Raw genomic sequence first — 18655 nt, 5'->3', positions numbered from 1 at the left:
AGAGTGTCTCCACTGAAGCTTTCTCACCAATCCCTTTTCCCACAACAAGCCACATTTTTCAAAATCCAGTCATCATAGGGCCAGAAAGTGAGGTGAAGTCTTCTGAACAGGGCCACAGACAGCAAAACAAACACCACCATGGTATTAACCTATTCCTATGCTATGCAAAGACATATGTGTGTATGTGTGTGTGTAGCTGGAGCTACACTTTAAAAATGTACCTGTTCCAACTTACAAACAAATTCAACTTAAGAAAAAAAACCTAAAGAACCTATCTTGTTTGTAACTTGGGGACTGCCTGTAGTCTTGTTTCATTCCTATCAGGTCCAAATTCTGGAAGAAACCAGAAAAAAAGTCCCAGAAGTGGACAACATTCTCATCCTTTTATCTGCTTATTAAGACATGATAATTCCCACCAGTCCTTTTTCAGCATCTCTCTCCCATAAGGTGTTGGGTTCAAGAATAAATATGACATAAAACAAAACAACTGGCATAAGCAGATTCCTTTTAAACAAACTGTTCAAGTTACACTTTGCATTCTTTAACATTTTCAGCTATATTAAAGAGCTTTTACAGTAATGAGATTTAAAATAAAAATTATGTAAAATTATTAAGCAGCCTCCTAGTCCAGGATTCTGATTTTAACCATAATTTCCCAAGAGCAAATATTGAAGGGAAGTGCGATATAAATGTGAAAGCTTTTTTTTCATTATGGTTCAACAAAGGAGGAGGAAGTGTAAAAAGCAAATATGCCCAACAATCTTGTAGCAGGAGGTTAATGTTGCTACTTACATTAGAGTCAAGCCAGTAAAATGTCCTTTTAATAGGGAATGGTAAAACATGATGCATATGTTTCTGCTATTAAGCCTGAATGGTTTCTTGCAAAAACAAGACACATCCTACAAGTGAAAACTCAACAAGTGTAAACTTACCGACCATCTTTCTGAGCAGCTCCTCCTTCAGTTATTGTTTTTACAAAAATTCCCAGCTTTTCCAGTCCCTGGTCTGCACCAACTCCCATTCCGATTATACTGATACCTAAGCCACTGTCACCTATAGGTTACAAGAAAACAAAAGACTATTAATTTTTATTTAATGATTTGTTGTTGCATGTACAAAATGTTGCAAACTACTTTGCAATATTGGACAATAAGCAAGTACAACTATGACATTTGAAAAAAAAAGTGTATTCACATTTTTCCTATTAAAATTGTACATTATGGTAACCCGCTGAGCTTTTACTTGTTTTTGTACTTTTATGTACTGTACAATGTTATATTTAATTTTAAAAACTGATTATCTTAGCTATTCAGAAAGAAGACCTTGAAAACAGATTTAAGTTTTGTAGCCTGCAATATTTAGGAAACAATCTTATTCTAAATTGACTATGATGACCCTTACAGTGAAGCCCTATACACATCTACTCAGAAGAATCTTATCAATCTCAACAGAGGTTGTCCTGAGCATTGGAGTCAGGTGTCATCAGAATGCTGATGATAACTATTTCTATTACTCTTTTCTACCTAATTTTAAGGAAGGTGTTTCTGTGCTAAGCTGGTGCCTGGCAGTATAACAGTGGATGCATGCAAACAAGTTGAAGCTTAATGCAGATAAGACAGAGAGGTTTCTGGTAAATTGTAGGCAATCATTGAATAGTGATTCAATCTGTGCTGGATGAGGTTATGCTCATCCAGCAGATGTATGTCTGGAACTTTAGCATACTCCTGGATACAGCCCCGTACTGTTTTCATCTGCTTTGAAGTAAGACTTTAGTTTTCATTTCACTGCTTTAATCTTGATTTTGTATGTTTTAACTATATGTGTTTTACTGTATTCTTTTTTTTTTGTAAGCCACCTTGATTCTCAGTTTGGGACAAAGGCATGTTAAAAATAAAGTGAAGAATGGATGGAAGAGAGTTTACACCTAGGATAACATGAGAATAGGCTTGCAAATTAAGTAGCACAAATTTTATAGATCCCCTAAGAACAATTATTGTACGTTCAAGTCTAAGAAACAAACTTCTTTTAAGTGTTTGATCAGGAAAAGAATTGCTTTAACCCAAAAAAACTTTTTAAAAAAATGTGCACCTTTTTCAATTTCCACTGGAAAAACCTCCATTTTTTCTACCCTTTTCTCAAGTTCATATTCTGCTGATGCTGCTACAGGGTCAACCTCTTCATTACGTCTATCATAGTCTTCATTTGAATAAGTAGTGAACACCTGAGAAAATAAAGGATTAAGAACTTTTCACTAATGCAAGTTGATAAGATGTAAATGCATTCTATTTGTATTACTCTGCTTTATATTGTCTCTCTTCCAATGCTTCAGAATATGTTTAAAAAGCATGCACAGCTAAAAACATATTAAGTTACACTGAAACAAAATTAAACAGATAATCTTATGAAAACAACCACAAAAATAAAGCAATAACTACATGCACATCAGAGGGAAAAATGTACTGCAAAAGCTGTCAAAAGCCCATTCCTCAACAGCTAATCAACTGCCAAAAGTCTGTCTGAGCAAAAGGGCAGATGGACCACAGACACAACCAGTTTTCTTTGAAAAGAATATCCAGTCTGGGTGCACCTATTAAAAAGGCCTTTTCTCTACTGCCCTCAAGTGAACCCGTGAAAATGAAAAAATAATGGATAAAACACTACTTTAGAACACTTGGTTTTCATGTTGCTTGCAATCTTGCTAATCAATAATTGTGTCCAAGTATTCTGTACCAATAATCTCAATTTTGTGCAGAAATCAAATTCCCATGCAAAAATTCAAAATTTAGTTTTAAGAACAGAAAATTAGATATATAAATAAGTAAATACTGTGATAGGATCACCTTAGTATCGCCACAGGCCAGAAACAACTTGAAGATACGACATGTGAAAACTGAATTGCAATTTTTAGTTTCTTTTATAATTTTGCCTTTATGATTGATATTATTTACTCAAACACAACACCCCTCCCAAAAAACCCCCAAGGAAATGAAGATTATGAGGACTTAAAGGGGGAATATAAATAAAGTATATTATTATTAAAGCCAATGCTGGAAAAAGTCTATCCGGACAAAATATAAAAAAGGGGCCAGGAGGCTGGGATCAGTTTCCATGAAAACTTTGTAATACAGAATTTCTTAGACAGAGTTTTGTTAGAGGTATGCCTTTAGAAATAGAAGTCCCTTTTAGAATCTGGAAGGGTTAGAAATTTACTGGGATGTGTAATAGTGACAATTATGAGAGAAATTAAATTTAGAAGGACAAAAGATGTGTGTACCTAATACATAGTCAGGCTTCCACATTCGCTTGAGTCAAGGGACAGAGGACGGGATGACACACTATTTTTTAACTTGGAGAATACCTCTCTAAGAACATTTAGGTCCTCTAGCATGATTCTTTTGCTGGGAATAAACAATTGAGTCGCACTGTAAGACATAGATTCCTAGAAGCTATATTAAAATCCATTAATACAGTCATCCTATCTCCAAAAGCAAAACCCACAAATAGTAGTTACAAGTTTAAGTTGATAAAATAGATTTAGTGATGTACACTTGCATGTTTTCTTTTCATTTCAATAATGACTCATTTCCTTTTTTTTTCTAAAAAAAACCAAAAAAACAAACCCTGCTAATCTCACACCTAACACTACCTTACTAGCAACGTGACAAAAGGTGATTTGATATTGTGATTGCAGTAAGAGAACATTGACTGGCATCAGCAAAAGTATGATATGGAAGTTAGTGGGGTGTAATCAATGAAGTGCTCAACTGATAACCCCTTTCACTCCATCCACCCCATAAATCTATAAAGGAACAACGAACAATTCCAGACTGAACTTATACTAAAAAACAAAGAAACAAAAATGGCCTCTCGTGAAGATATCATTAATAGATCATGAATACAGCCTGCTTTCATTGTCCCAGACACCTGAATGATTTAAATCCTACATGCAGCAAAGTTAGGATTTTTAGACCCTTTTGTTCATCTCTTGGGTGCTGAAAATATGCTGCAACAAGTTTCCCATGCCTCTTGGCTTTTTTTTGGGGGGAGGGGGGGTTAGGGGGATTTTAATTCAGGAAAGGGGCATTTATGGAATCTGATTTTGTGAGTGCAAAATATACCATCCAGAAATTCAAAAAAGCAAGGGCACATTTTTTTAATGAAACTATATCTCTGCATATCAGCCAGTTGGACTGGATGGCCCTTGTGGTCTCTTCCAACTCTTTGATTCTATAGTCTTGCTTTCCCTTATTACATAACAGAGTATATGTTCCGGACAACTCTATTTTGGGTGGGTTTCCATTAAAAAAGCTTTAGAAACTGAAAAGGGTAAAATGAAACAGTGGCAACCTAGGCTAGTTCCCACCTTATCAGCTTTTAGGAAAAGTGTGAAAACCTGGCTGTTCTGCCTTGCTTTTGATGAACAATAATCCCCATACCATGACCATCCCAGCATATACTCGTCCTCTTGATGCACCTCACCTTATTCCTAGCAAGTAATTAAACCCCATAGCTTGTCCCTCCTGTACCCCCCACTAGTTAAATTGCTTAGGTTATCCTATCTTGTCCTATGTCCCTTGTTTTTATATTTGCGCCTTAGCCCAGCCCATTTTGATTAACTTCTTATCCCTAATCCTATTTTTACTTTATACCCAGTGTTATATCCCATTATGTTAATTTCATTTTATTGTTTGTATGTTGTTTTATTGCTGAACTTTATCTTAATTTCTATTTTGATTTTAATTATTATTTGCTATATGTATCTTATTTGTTTACTGTATTCGTTGGGCTTGGCCTCATGTTAGCCGCCCCAAGTCCCTGAGGGGAGATGGTGGCGGGGCATAAATAAAGTTTAATAATAATAACCTTTTAAGATATAAATGAAATACAGAACACCAAATTTGTAATAACTGTTTTAAAATAAAAAATATTTATATGTCCATCAAAATATTTATCGCAATACAAATTGATTATGTTTTCATATTTTTATATGAAGACTATCTTCATCTAGTATCCTTATTCAGTATCTTAAGATTAAGACACAGCACTAAGCAACTGAACAGAACCAACAAGAACTTTAATACAAACTATTCTACATACCTCGATTATGTTGCTTAGAAAATATTGCTATATATTTTCCATATATAACACACACACACACACACGAGCGATACATCGGCTCAGAACTGATAACAACTACCAAGAACATTTATTTGTCAAATAAGATGCTGGGTGTGTTCAAAATTTAAATAAGATTTTCAAATTCTATGATAATGTGTAAAAGGGGCAGGGGAGAAGCAATTTGCTTGTATATAATAACTTATGATGATTAAAATTGATATCCTGAAATTCACATACCAAGCAACACGTAATACAACTTATGATAGAAAAAACTGTAACTAAGAATTCATGTATCACATGTTCTTGTGTACAAGTCAACCTTGTTCAGCTTTGGTGCTGTAACTATGGATTTTAATTTAACCCTTAAATAAGTGGAAGGTAAAACTTTGGGGCATGCAACAAACTAATATTTTTTTTCTCCACTTATAATGTATGAAAGGAACATACTTAGGAAGAGCTAAAGATAAAGAGAACATCTGTTTATTTGAGGGGTACAGGAAGAATTACATTGCTGATTGTAAAATGTCTACATCTATACAAATATCAAAGGTAAAGGTTTCCCCTTGACAGTAAATCTAGCCATGTCTGACTCTTTCGGGGGAGTGTGCTTATCTCCATTTCTAAGCAGAAGAGTCAGCGTTGTCTGTAGATGCTCCAAAGTCACGTGGCCAGTATGACTGCATGGAGTGCCGTTATCTTCCTGCCGGAGCGGTACCCATGCATCTACTTACATTTCCATGTTTTCGAACTGCTAGATTGGGGAAAACAGAAAGTGCTCACCCTGCTCCCTGGATTTGAATCACTGACCTTTTGGTCAGGAAGTTCAGAACCTCAGCGGTTTAACCTGCTGAGCCACCGGGAGCTCCTTACAAATATAAATAGAGAATATAAATAAGGAAAAAAAGAATGAGAATGCAACTGGAGGGAGGGAAAGGGGGGGGGGTGGAGAAAGAAAGGAAAGCAACCTATCTCTATTAAAGACCCAGAGAGAAGGCAGAGACTAGAAGTACTCCGATCTCATTGCCTCTTGCCCAAACCAGGGAAAGAAGGGTAATACATATTTTTTAATGTTTACATCTTTTTCAGACGAGGACTATTTCCATCTGGTATCCTTATGCATTATCATTCTCCACCTTCGTTTTGGGCCTAAGTAGAGTACAGCGGCAAATGTGAGGGGAACATTTCAGTTATTTGAGGAGCAATGGAACAGTGGTGGACATTTTTAAGAAGGCCAAGAGAGTCTGGAAGCCATTTCAATAGGGTTTTGTTCACCTCAAGCACACTAGGTTCATATTCCAGTACTTTGTTTAAATAACTGAGTTTTCGATTTTTTTGTCAAAACATTTTAAAGTTGTACCTGAGTATATACAGTATATTCAGTTAGCCTACCCATAACAACTTGCAAGTTTTGAATAAAAATAGTTTTGTATTGTACAAAAATTATTAGCCTGACCCAGAATACAAACTACTTGAGCAGTCAGACTGATTACATTACACATTTAGTGTCAACTCAATTGCCATTAGTTGTAACTAGAAATACTGTAATAGCAACATTCTAAATAGAACCAATATAGAACCAACCCTAACAGTTGTAGCTGAAAGCTTCCCTTGTCCCTCTCAATCACATTTCAGGCACCTTCACTCACAGTAACTACAGGAACGATTAATCAGGATTCCACTTTAAAAAGAATGTAGGACAGGTATGCAAGCAACAGTTAAAAAGTAATTATTTTAATTAATCATGATTAGCACTGATGGAGATGTAATGCTGACAAGAGAAGGGTGGGAACACAGTACTATGAAGGGAAGAGGTAATGGGCCTGCCATCCAGTTGTTTCCTATTTACTATGTTAGATCTGACTATGTCTCACATATACAGTGGAAGAAATATTTTGATTAAAATAAAGATTATAGTGAAATAGGATATGAACAATAGACAAACATTATTTTTATAAGACAACATTTTGGCCTAAGATAAGAAATGACAAAAAGTGACATTAAAGATGTCAGCTGATTCTTTTTAAAAAGTCAATTAAATGAATTATCTCACATGATGATCATTTCTTTCAAACAGTTTACCTCAAGTTTCCCCATGGGCAATTAATGAGGTTTTGAATCCAAAAAGCAAAACAATTGGCTGCAATCCAAAGCAGTTCCTTCGCAACACATTTAATAAATTTTCAAAAGACAAATGAGGCTCAGAGGATGTGAAATGACAGTTCTCCGAACTAAGTCAAAAAATAAAGTGTGATTGTTTAATTGTATTTCCTCATATGACTGAGCCCCCTTCTACACTACCGTATAATCCAGATTATCAATGCGGATAATCCACATTACCTGGTTTGAACTGGATTATATAAATCTATACTCCCAAATAATCCAGTTTAAAGCAGATAAACTGGATTTTATATGGCAGTGTAGAAGGAGACTGAGTGAAAGTCAAGTGAAAGTCCTTTTGGAACTCTTATCAGTAGAACATAAAAATATATTATTAATTGTTATATTAAATGATAATAAATTAATAATAATAAATTATTAATAATTAATATATTAATAATACATTAATTATCCTATCTGATTTGTCATTGATCCATCCCTTTCAGCTTCACGCATATCTACCAAATTTTTTTGAATATTTTGCTGTTTTAACCAGTCAAAATATTAATAAAACCAATATATTACTATATTATTAACAATAAATTAACAACTACAATAACATGATTATTAATATCAATATATTATTACTATATGAATATACCAGTAATACTAATATATTAATACATTAATAATAATAATAATGTATCATTATTAATTGCAACAATCTATTGTTGTTACTAATAATTTGATTTCTTAGCTGCGTCTCCCCATGGCTTGTGGTGGGTTACAGCATTACTAAAAACAATAATATATTATTGTATTAATATATTTTGGTTGATAATGATATCTTATTGTTATATTTTGATGTTTTAACCAAAGTCAAAATATTAATAATTAGTTTATAAGATTTGTTTCTTCTTTTTTTCTTGGCAAGCCATTTCCCCAGTTTATTAGCATTTTGAAAATATTGTTAACGTTATTTTATTTTATTTTTTGCCATTTGCTCCACTTCTAACAGATCCTTTTGTTTAGCCAGGAGTTCCAGATCAAGTTCGTAGATTAAGATCTTCCAGGAGGTCCTGCTCTCAACCCCACCGGCCTCACAGGTGTGGCTGGTGGGGATAAGGAACAGGGCCTTCCTTCTCGGTAGTGGCCCCTCCCACAGCTGTGGAACTCCCTCCTGAGATCAGGTTGGCCCTCTCCCTCCTGACCTTTAGGAGACAGCTCAAGACCTGGCTGTGGAACCAAGTGTTCGGCCCATCTTAGAAATATTTAAAGTTAAAAAGAAAGTTGAAAGTGCAATGACCCAGGACTGTTTATGGACAACAGTTATGTGTTTGTATGATAGGTGATGTTATGTGCTGTATTTAATAATGTTTAATGTTTTATCAGGGGAGGGTCAGTTTTGATGTTTTATACTGTTTTTTAATCAATGGCACTGAATTGTTGGCATTGAGTTGCCAACACTGTGAACTGCCCTTAGTCCCCTTCAGAGTTGAGAAGGGCAGTATACAAATAACACAAATAAATAAATAAAACATTCAGCTGAATTATTGAGCTCTTTCCTAATAAAGGCTAGTAAGCTTCCTATCTCATTTAGTTTGGCTCAATTTTGAGAATGATAGTAATTTGCTTAAAAGTGACAAGTTCCTCTGTATTCATTTCATTTACCCAGTACTAAACAGATGACTAGCAATGTGAGACCAGACTGGCCATCCTTTATCAGAAGTTTACCAAAGAGAATTTTAATGTAGCTTTTTGTTCTGTAACCTCTGTAATAAAATGATGGAAACACTGTTGTTGTGTGCCTTCCAGTCATTTCCAACTTATGACCACCCTAAGGTATACCTATTACAGAACCTGATAGAGCAGTGCTTCTCAACCACTGGGTCCCCAGCTGTTTTGGCCTACAACTCCCAGAAATTTCAGTCAGTTTACCAGCTGTTAGGATTTCTGGGAGTTGAAGGCCAACACATCTGGGGACCCACAGGGTGAGAACCACTGTGCTAGAGTGTAGCTTGCATAGGGTCACACAGTGGGTTTTCATGGCTGAGCAACATTAACGAAACTATATAAACAGAACGTGCATTCTATCTATATGTTATATAAAACAGCACTATAACAGAATTTACACTCAAAGGCAAGTTGTGACATGTTACTCCCTACCTAGTGGAAAAGTATAGCAACATTCCCCAACTTGCTACTTCTCCAGATGGTTTGCATTGAAACCTCCATCAGCTACAGACCAGTTTGGCCAGTGCCCAAGACTTCTGCCATTCAAAGTATCACTAGACCTTGCATGACTGTTTTATAGCCTGAATGCGTAAATATATCCATTTAGAAACATTTCATTAATGTATTTAGGAGTTATTCAATAATTATGTTTAGGATGACCACCTAAAACATAAAACTACAGTTCAAATGCTACTTGCACATTGTGTTTTTAAAGCTTTTTAAAAATCTTAGAATGTATTTGAAATTATTTCCATGAACTTGTTTCTGTAAGCTTCCAGGCCCATGATTACTGGTAGAATGGGATCTGATATTTATATTTAGAATTACTACCACTGTACTCAAAACAGTAACAATTATACCATATGCCAATCTCTCAAAAGTCCACCACCAAAACACAAAGAGAAAAAGGAAAAGTTTATTCACAATGCTTTACCTTGATTGGAGCTGTGGAAAACTTCACTTTCCTCTCCGGATTTGTCTCTTCTTCCTCAGAAAGTCCAGGAAATTCCTCATAGTCGCTATCATAGTTATATTCCTCCTCTGGCAAAGTTTCCTCGTCTTCAGGGACCTGAGCATACGACTCTGTTTCTCTGTCGTCATCAAAAGCTGCATTCTCAATTCCAAAAACATTGGAACTAAAATCACTAAAATTATCTCTCGGTTCTACCTCCTGATTCTCATCTTCATCTTCGCTATTTCCTATTTGTTCTTTACATTCCTGTTCTAATGTATGTTCTTCTTCCAAAGATACTACCTCTTTTACTTCTGTCTGACTGGCATCACTACACACAGTAATCTCCTCTTTGCACATATTAAATTTCTCAATTTCTTCTAATGTGAGGTTCTTTCCTTCTTCTTCCCAACTTGGAAAGCGCAGTTGTTTATCCTTCTGGCAGACATCAACTTTTCCCACAGTTTCACTATCAGCCCCCAAAGTTTTGTTCTGAACCATAATTAATTCAGCCCTAACTACTTCTACCTGGGAGATTTTTATGGGGGCTCTATCCACTTTATTAGATAAGGTAGTTGTAAATTGCTGGTCTATTTCTGAAGTTTCTTCATCTCTTTTATTGGCCTTACTTGGCTCATCCCTTTTGCTGCTGAAAAGGGCAGGTTCTTCAACACACTGATTCAAGAATACTTCTTCTCTGACCTCTGGTGATTCCCAGCTGCAAAACACTGTCTGGTCAGAAATTGATGTGCCCTCATTTTTCATAGCATCTTTGCATTCCTCACTGTCACTATCAGCCAAGAAACTCTCGAGCCTTCTAGAAATGGGCCCAGCATTCAGTGAAGAGGATCTACAGCTACCAGTAGATTGTTGTAGCTTGTGATCACTTATTACTTCACTATCTGTTTTTTCTATGGCATCCTGAGAACTTGTATCAGTGCTGAAATTAAAGTAATCAGCTACATTACTACCATCAGATGAAGAGGCAGAACCATGTCTTCTCTTTTCTTCAGCCTTTTCTGTTTTGATGCAATGACTTTTATCCAATGAACTTGGCTTTTTTGTGTTCCTTTCAAATAATTTCCTTGCCTCAGAAAACTTCTCTGCTAGCGCAGCTTTATCTAGATTTCCTTCATCGTTGCTGCAAATAATTTTGTCATTGAAAGAAGCAGAAGGCAAAGAATCCAGAGGACCACTGATGGGAACAGGGCCAATATTGAGGAGGTTGTTTTTCTGAACAGAGAGAAAAGATGGGCTACTGGGAGACGGAGGTGCAGGGTCAGTAGCTGTTTTTGTAATGGCTTTGAGCTCAGATGGTGGACTGTTCTCACAACATGATGGAGTGGAAGAGCCACCCATCTGCATGAACATATTCTTGATCTTATGTACTCTGTTGCCATAGGTTACAGCTCTGCCACGAACATGTGGGTCATTACCTCCTCCATTGGATGAGCTGGTTAGCTTTTGCTGAGGACCTGACTTGTTTCCCGTATTATCAGCATTTACAGAATCAAAACTGCACTTAATAGAATGAAAATCAGTTTTATAGGCATTTCTGTGTGGAGAAGCACTTCTTAAAGTCCTTTCTCCCTTGCCTTCAGTCTTCATCATTGTTGGATGGATAGTCTTCACTCCTCTATAGGTGGAGAGGAGGATGAAAACCAACAGCAGCTACTTCCCGCTGTGCCTGGATACAAGCCTATTGCAGACTAGAAAGAAAATGAGACTGGAAGATGCTACTGAGCCGTTTATGCTTCCGTGCAGGCATTGACGTTGTGGGAAGAGAGAGGAATATGCAGAAAGGACAAGAACTCCAAGAATTTATCTGGAAAAATGGAGTACTAAGTGCCACGGTTGTCCCACTCCTACTGAGAAGCCATCTGCAAAATAACAACAACAGCAAGCTGAAAATCTCATCCATTTCTGCTAAGTATTTCAGCACTGCATGTAATGTAATTCCATACCCCGAGGAACAACAAGAATCTTAATGCTGTTCTGTCAACCATAAAAGATGATGAGAAGACAAAAAACAATCTCTGAATTGTAGGACTGAAACTCAGCCAAAGCACACAAATTCTGTGCCACACAAGTTTGCTATATCAAAGCTTTGCACATGAAAGAATTTTTAAAAGTGGGTGTGTGTGGCAAAAAAAAGGGCTTTACATAGGCTTTGAATAGTTGCTTATGCTCTTTTGCCACTGAGTAACTAGAGTAATTCTTGCCCATTGGGGATTAACAGCAAAGACTTCCAGGACAGAGAATGCAACTTCCTGTACATTTTTTCACTTGGGAAATGGGAAAACCATTAGAACATATATTCTTCAAAAACAAACTGACATTTGTTTCCCTCTCTACTAGTCTCCCCCTAATCTTCACAAGACACTGGGTTCTCAAAATAGAAGGCCTACCCCCCAAAGTGCATACACCCTGTAACAGCTAACGATTATTTTTAGAAGGCTAAAAGTGTGGATATATATCAGTTATAAATTCCATCCTAAATTACGATCTAAGATGTTCCAAGTGTCATTTTAGCAGAGCAATGTACTGCTGCCATGGTGGGAGCACAGCATTGCAAACTTCACTTAAAAGTTTATCTTGTAATTTCACAACACTTCTCTACTATGGGAATCTTTAATCCTGCTAAAGGTGTATATATGTAGTTGTATGGAAAAAATTGCACTCCTCCCTCAAGGGTGTGTGTGTGTGTATTCATATGCGTGTGTGTCTACATATATGTATATGTGTGTATATAAATATATATGAGTATATATGTGTGTGTGCATGTATAAAGGCAGCCCCTGAGTTACAAACATCCAACTTATAGACAACTCATAGTTAAGAAAAGGAAGTGAGAGAAATCTCCCCCTCGGAAGGGAAATTAACTCCTGGAAGAATTATCATGGGGAAAACAATTATCACTGTTAGTTGCAGTAAACTACTCCATATTTTTAATGCATTTCAGCTGCTCAGCTTTTTATGTTGGTAAATGTGTGTAATGTGATACATTATGTTTATTAAAGTTCTTACTTTTTGGCTATTATTGATTAGTTATAAGTTCATATTGATGTAGTTTTTTATTGTGTTGATCTGTTGTTGTCTGTTTTATTATGGCATTGAATGTTTGCCACTTTTGATGGAAACTGCCCTGAGTCCCCCTTGGGGAGATAGGGTAGGTTACAAGTAAAGTCTTATTATAAAAACTGTCTCAACTGAACCTTTAGCACCAATCCAGGTTTCCACAACAAGCCAATTTTTTCCCCCAAAATTCAATTATTTATTTGAAGTGAATAGTTGTTTTTTGGGTTTTTTTTATGGCAGGGACAGAAAGCAAGGTGAAATCTTCTGAACAGGGGCACAGGCAGCAACACAAACACCACAAGGGTGTTAACGGTTTACTATGCTACCCAAAACTTTATACCGGTGGTTCTCAACCTGTGGGTCCCCAGGTGTTTTGGCCTACAACTTCCAGAAATCCCCATCAGTTTACCAGCTGTTAGGATTTCTGGGAGTTGAAGGCCAAAACATCTGGGGACTCACAGGTTGAGAACCACTGCTTTATAGAGTAGAGTCTCGCTTATCCAACCTTTGCTCATCCAACGTTCTGTATTATCCAACACAGTCTACCTCCTGCCCACATCCACTGTTTCAATACATTGCAATGCTGTGGTGCTTAATTTGTAAATACAGTAATTACAACATAACGTTACCATGTATTGAACTGCTTTTTCTGTCAATTTGTTGCAAAACATGATGTTTTGGTGCTTAATTTGCTAAATCATAACGTAATTTGATGTTCAATAGGCTTTTCCTTAATCCCTCCTTATTATCCAACATTTTTGCTTATCCAACATTTTTGCTGGCCCATTTATGTTGGATAAACAAGACTCTACTGTACATGGCTGGAGTGACACTTAAAAATGTACCTGCTTTGACTTACATACAAATTGAACAAGATCAAACCTAGAGAGCCTATCTCTTTGCAACTTGGGGACTGCCTGTATGTGGGTACATATGTGTGTGTAAATGTGTATGTATATATGCATATATGTGTGCATATACCAGACTTAGGTTTGTATTGTTATGTTGTGTATTGAGGCCTTGGCCTTTGTAAGCCGCATCGAGTCCTTCGGGAGATGCTAACGGGGTACAAATAAAGTTAATAATAATAATAATTGGGCAAACTCCGGCCCTCCTGGTGTTTTGGACTTCAACTCCCACAATATCGTGGGAGTTGAAGTCCAAAACACCAGGAGGGCCGGAATTTGCCCAAGCCTGGTGTGTGTGTATATATGTGTGTGTGTGTGTGTGTGAATGTGTATGTATATATGCATATATCAGACTTGGGCAAACTTCGGCCCTCTTGGTGTTTTGCACTTCAACTCCCACAATTCCTAACTGCCTACCAGCTGTTAGGAATTGTGGGAGTTGAAGTCCAAAACATCAGGAGGGCCGGAGTTTGCCCAAGCCTGGTGTATATATATATATGTGTGTGTGTGTAAATGTGTTTCTATATATGCATGTATCAGGCTTGGGCAAACTTCAGCCCTCCTGTTGTTTTGGACTTCAACTCCCACAATATTGGACTGGAGCTTGCCCAAGCCTGGTGTGTATTTATGTGTGTGTATAAATGTGTATGTATATATGCATATATCAGGCTCGGGCAAACTTCGGCCCTCTTGGTGTTTTGGACTTCAACTCCCACAATTCCAAACTGCCTACCAGCTGTTAGGAATAGTGGGAGTTGAAGTCCAAAACACCAGGAAGGCCGGAGTTTGCCCAAGCCTGGTGTGTATATATATGTGTGTGTCTGTTATGCTTCCTTCCTCCCTTCCACTCCAGGCCTATTCTCTCCGCTTCTAATTCCTGAGGGAGGGAGTGCGGAGGCCGGAGAAGAATGGGATACGTGGAGCGTCCCCTTCCCTCCCCAACTGCCCCTCCGCCTCTCCTTCTCCCTCAAACCTCGGGCCCACACTCCTCTCCACTTGGGCGCACACACATACACAGAGCCCACACTCCTAATTTGGGCCCAAACTCTCCCTCCCTCTGAACGCAAAGGCGAAGTAATAAGAGCCAGGGCTGGCGTCGGTTCACAAAGGGGCCACCGGCCAACCTTCCCCTTTCTTCTCTCCTTCCCCACTCCTGACTCACTTCTCTCCCTCTCCCCGCTCACAGAAACGCAAACTTTCCCCACCGGCCCCTTGGAAGCGTATATTCCCTACCTGAGGGGAGTAGGCGCGCGCACACACACACGCACAAGGCAGCGGCTTCTTTTTCTTTTTCTTCTCCTCCTCCTCCTCCTCCTTTTCCTTCCCCTGCTTCCCCAAACGGGCTGTCCAATTTCCCCCAGCCCGCCCCTCGACAGCTGCCCCCAGGCAACGGCGGCGCTGGCGGCTCCTCCCCCTTCTTCCTTTTCTTCTTTACTCGCTCCTCCTCCTCCCCGTTTCTCCCCCCCCCCTTCACAAAGTATTCGCCCGCCCGCGCGCTCTGTCCATATCCAACGCTACTTTTGTCTCGCGCGCCCGCCCGCGTGGCCACTTTGGTACAGTTCAAACGCTTTTTTTTCTTTTTCTTCTTCTTTGACTCTTCGGGCGCGCGCACGCGTCCTCGCGCTCGCCCTCGCGCTCTGACTCCCCTCCCCCACGCCCTTTCCTGACACAAAGGGAATCAACTCCTCGTTAAAGGAGGCGCCAGCTTCCCACTTCTTTTTTTTCTTCTCCCCCGAGGAGGCGGGGGAGGGATTTCAGAGGTGAGGGACACAAAAGGGGCGGGGCGATATGAGCGCCAGCGAGAGAGAGAGAGCCAAAGTTCTGAAAGGAAGCGCCTGCTGCATCCGTTGGGATCTTCCATAGAGTGGGCACAAAGGGGGTGTTGCGGGCCATACCACCGAGCGGACAGTTCCGGCCAAACTAGTTCTCTGGACTCGTTTGTGTTTCATTGTGTCCTCTCTGGCGGCGGTGGCGTCAGGAAGTCCCTCTCCTCCCCAAAAGCCAATAGAACCCAGGAGACTTGTCTTTAGCCCAACATTTAATAATAGTAATACTAATAAAACTGTGCATCATAATAAATTGTGGCAAGTTCTTGGTGGGATGGGCATCCCAAGCCACCTTGTCTCTCTCCTGAGGAATCTGTACAAGGACCAAGTAGCTCTGTGCATAATTAGTACCTTAAAAACAAAAGAACCTATAAACGAAATCACACCAAATTTGGCAACAAAACATCTCGCAACATGCGTTGCTGTGGCCCAGTCTGGTGATCTGGAAAATAAAGTAATGAGAAAGTGTTGGTTTCTAATATATGTAATTCCTTTATGCTTGTGAGTAAACAGTATTTCTTGTTGTTTCTTTGTCAGTGTTGATGTGGAGAGTGTCTGGTTTGCCTACTCTGGAATATGCAACATATCTTAGTCCTTCTTTAAGGGTCTCTTTCAAATCTATGATACTATATCTGTGTGTGTGTGTGAGAATCATATCTATCTATATTTATGACTGGATGGCTCTTTGTCAGGAGGGCTCTGATTACATTTTCTTGCCTGGTGAAGAGAGTTGGACTGGATGGCCTTAAGTATTTTCTGTTGGTCATGGGGGTTCTGTGTGGGAAGTTTGCCCCAATTCTGTCGTTTGTGGGTTTCAGAATGCTCTTTAATTGTAGTGAACTATATATCCCAGTAACTACAAATCCCAAATGTCAAGGTCTATTTCCTCCAAACTCCACCTGTGTTCATATTTAGGCATATGGAATTTTTGTGTCAAGTTTGGTCCAGATCCATCATTGTTTGAGTCTACAGTGCTGTCTGGATGTAGGTGAACTACAACTCCCAAACTCAAGGTCAATGCCCACCAAACCCTTCCAGTGTGTTCTGTTGGTCATGGAAGTCCTGTATGCCATGTTTGGTTGAATTCCATCATTAGTAGAGTTCAGAATGCTCTTTGATTGTAGGTGAACTATTAATCCCAGCAACTACAACTCCCAAATGTCAAGGTCTATTTCCCTTAAACTACATCTGTGTTCATATTTGGGCATATGGAATATTCATGCCAAGTTTGGTCCAGATCCATCATTGTTTGAGTCCCCAGTGCTCTCTGGATGTGGGTGAACTATAATTCCCAAACTCAAGGTCAATGTCCACCAAACTCTTCCAGTTTTTTCTGTTGGTCATGGGATCCCTCTGTGCTAAGTTTGGCCCAATTCCATCATTGGTGGAGTTCAGAATGTTTTTTGATTGTAGGTAAACTATAAATCCCAGCAACGACAATTCTCAAATGACAAAATCAATTTTTTTGAGTGGAGGACATAAATTGGATTGTTAGGTGTCTTGTGTCCAAATTTGGTGTCAATTTCCCCAGTGGTTTTTGAGTTCTGATGGTAGCACAAACTAACATATTTTTATTTATATAAATAGATAGATAGGATTCACACACACACTGATACAGTATCCTAGATTTGAAAGGGACCCTTAAAGAAGGACAATGATATGTTGCATGTTCCAGAGTGGGCAAACCAGACACTCTCTACATCAACACTGACAAAGACACAGCAAGAAATACGGTTTACCCACAAGCATCAAGACATTACATATATTAGAAACCAACAGATCACCAGACTGGGCTACAGCAACGCGTGGCAGGGGACAGCTAGTACACAATATAACGCAAAAACATAATAGCAACAAAAAATTACATAAAATGCAAAACCAACATAATAAATGACACAGCAATATAAATTCAAACATTAAAAACACAGAAGACTTCACTGGGCAAGGCAAAATTGAAGGATAAATTTTTTAAAACACTGGGAGATAGGACAAAATAAGTTATAGGGAAGGGGATCCGGGATTGAGGAGGATTCATTCATTTCCATTTTCTATTCGCCTCACACAAACGGGAAAGGAAAGGGCTTCCAATCCTCAAAAGAAACCTCTAGCTTTACTACTGATTTACATCATGTTCTCCAAAATAATATACAAAATTTGTTGTTTATTCGTTTAGTCGCTTCCAACTCTGACCAGCCCAGGCCAGAGCTCCCTAAACGGTCCTGGCCCAGACTACCTGTTCAAACGTATCTCCCAGTACGAACCATCATGAAACTTAAGATCATCTGGAGAGGCCCTGCTCTCAACCCTACCAACATTGCAAATGCAATTGGTGTGCACGAGGGACAGGGCCTTCTCATCAGTGGCCTTCCGCCTGTGGAACGCTCTCCCCAGAGACATTAGAATGGCCACTTCCCTCCTGTCTTTTAGAAGAAAAATCAAGACCTGGCTTTGGAACCAAGCGTTCGATTAGTGAGCAACTGAAAGAAGATTTTAACACTTATGGCAATTATTTGACCCGGGCTGGATTTTAGACTCTGATTTTAATAGGCGTGTGTTAATCTATTGTTTTAATATTTTAAATATTTTAAGGTATTGTTGATTGTTTTATTATGATGACACCGTATGGTGCTTTTGGGAGGGATCCAAGGCAGATAATTCACAATATCTGCTTTGAACTGGGTTAACTGAGGCCCTTCCACACAGCTGAATCAAATCCCACATTAACGGTTTTGAATTGGAATATGTGGCAGTGTGGACTCCAATAACCCAGTTCAAAGCAGATTTGTGGGATTTTCTGCCTTGATATTCTGGGTTATATGGCTGTGTGGAAGGGCCCTGAGTCCACACTGCCATGTATTCCAGTTCAATGTGGATTTTATACAGCTGTGTGGAAGGGGCCAATGTAGTGTCAAACTGCAATGATTCTGCAATATAGATGCCTC

At 38.7% G+C, this 18655-nt stretch overlaps 1 protein-coding gene across 2 annotated transcripts in view; it reads right to left on the bottom strand.

Annotated features, from left to right (window-relative positions):
* Nucleotides 1–15301, bottom strand: part of LOC132776949 (neurabin-2-like) — a 47918-nt gene extending 32617 nt beyond the window's left edge. The window contains exons 1-4 of one of the 2 annotated variants that reach the window (XM_060779146.2): nt 15121–15301; nt 9884–11781; nt 2089–2221; nt 933–1053 (exon numbers count right to left, since the gene is read on the bottom strand). In XM_060779146.2, coding sequence (XP_060635129.2) covers nt 933–1053; nt 2089–2221; nt 9884–11512 — 1883 coding nt within the window. In that variant the 5' untranslated portion in view covers nt 11513–11781; nt 15121–15301. The remainder of the gene's footprint in view (nt 1–932; nt 1054–2088; nt 2222–9883; nt 11782–15120) is intronic. The other variant, XM_060779154.2, reaches the window with a different exon arrangement.
* Between the last annotated feature and the right edge of the window lie 3354 nt (nt 15302–18655).

Source organism: Anolis sagrei, chromosome 1 (genome assembly GCF_037176765.1).
Source record: "Anolis sagrei isolate rAnoSag1 chromosome 1, rAnoSag1.mat, whole genome shotgun sequence".
In the NCBI taxonomy this organism is placed as follows: Eukaryota; Metazoa; Chordata; class Lepidosauria; order Squamata; family Dactyloidae; genus Anolis; species Anolis sagrei.
The sequence above is the reverse complement of the archived record's forward strand: the minus strand, read 5'-3'. Positions and strand labels throughout refer to the sequence as shown.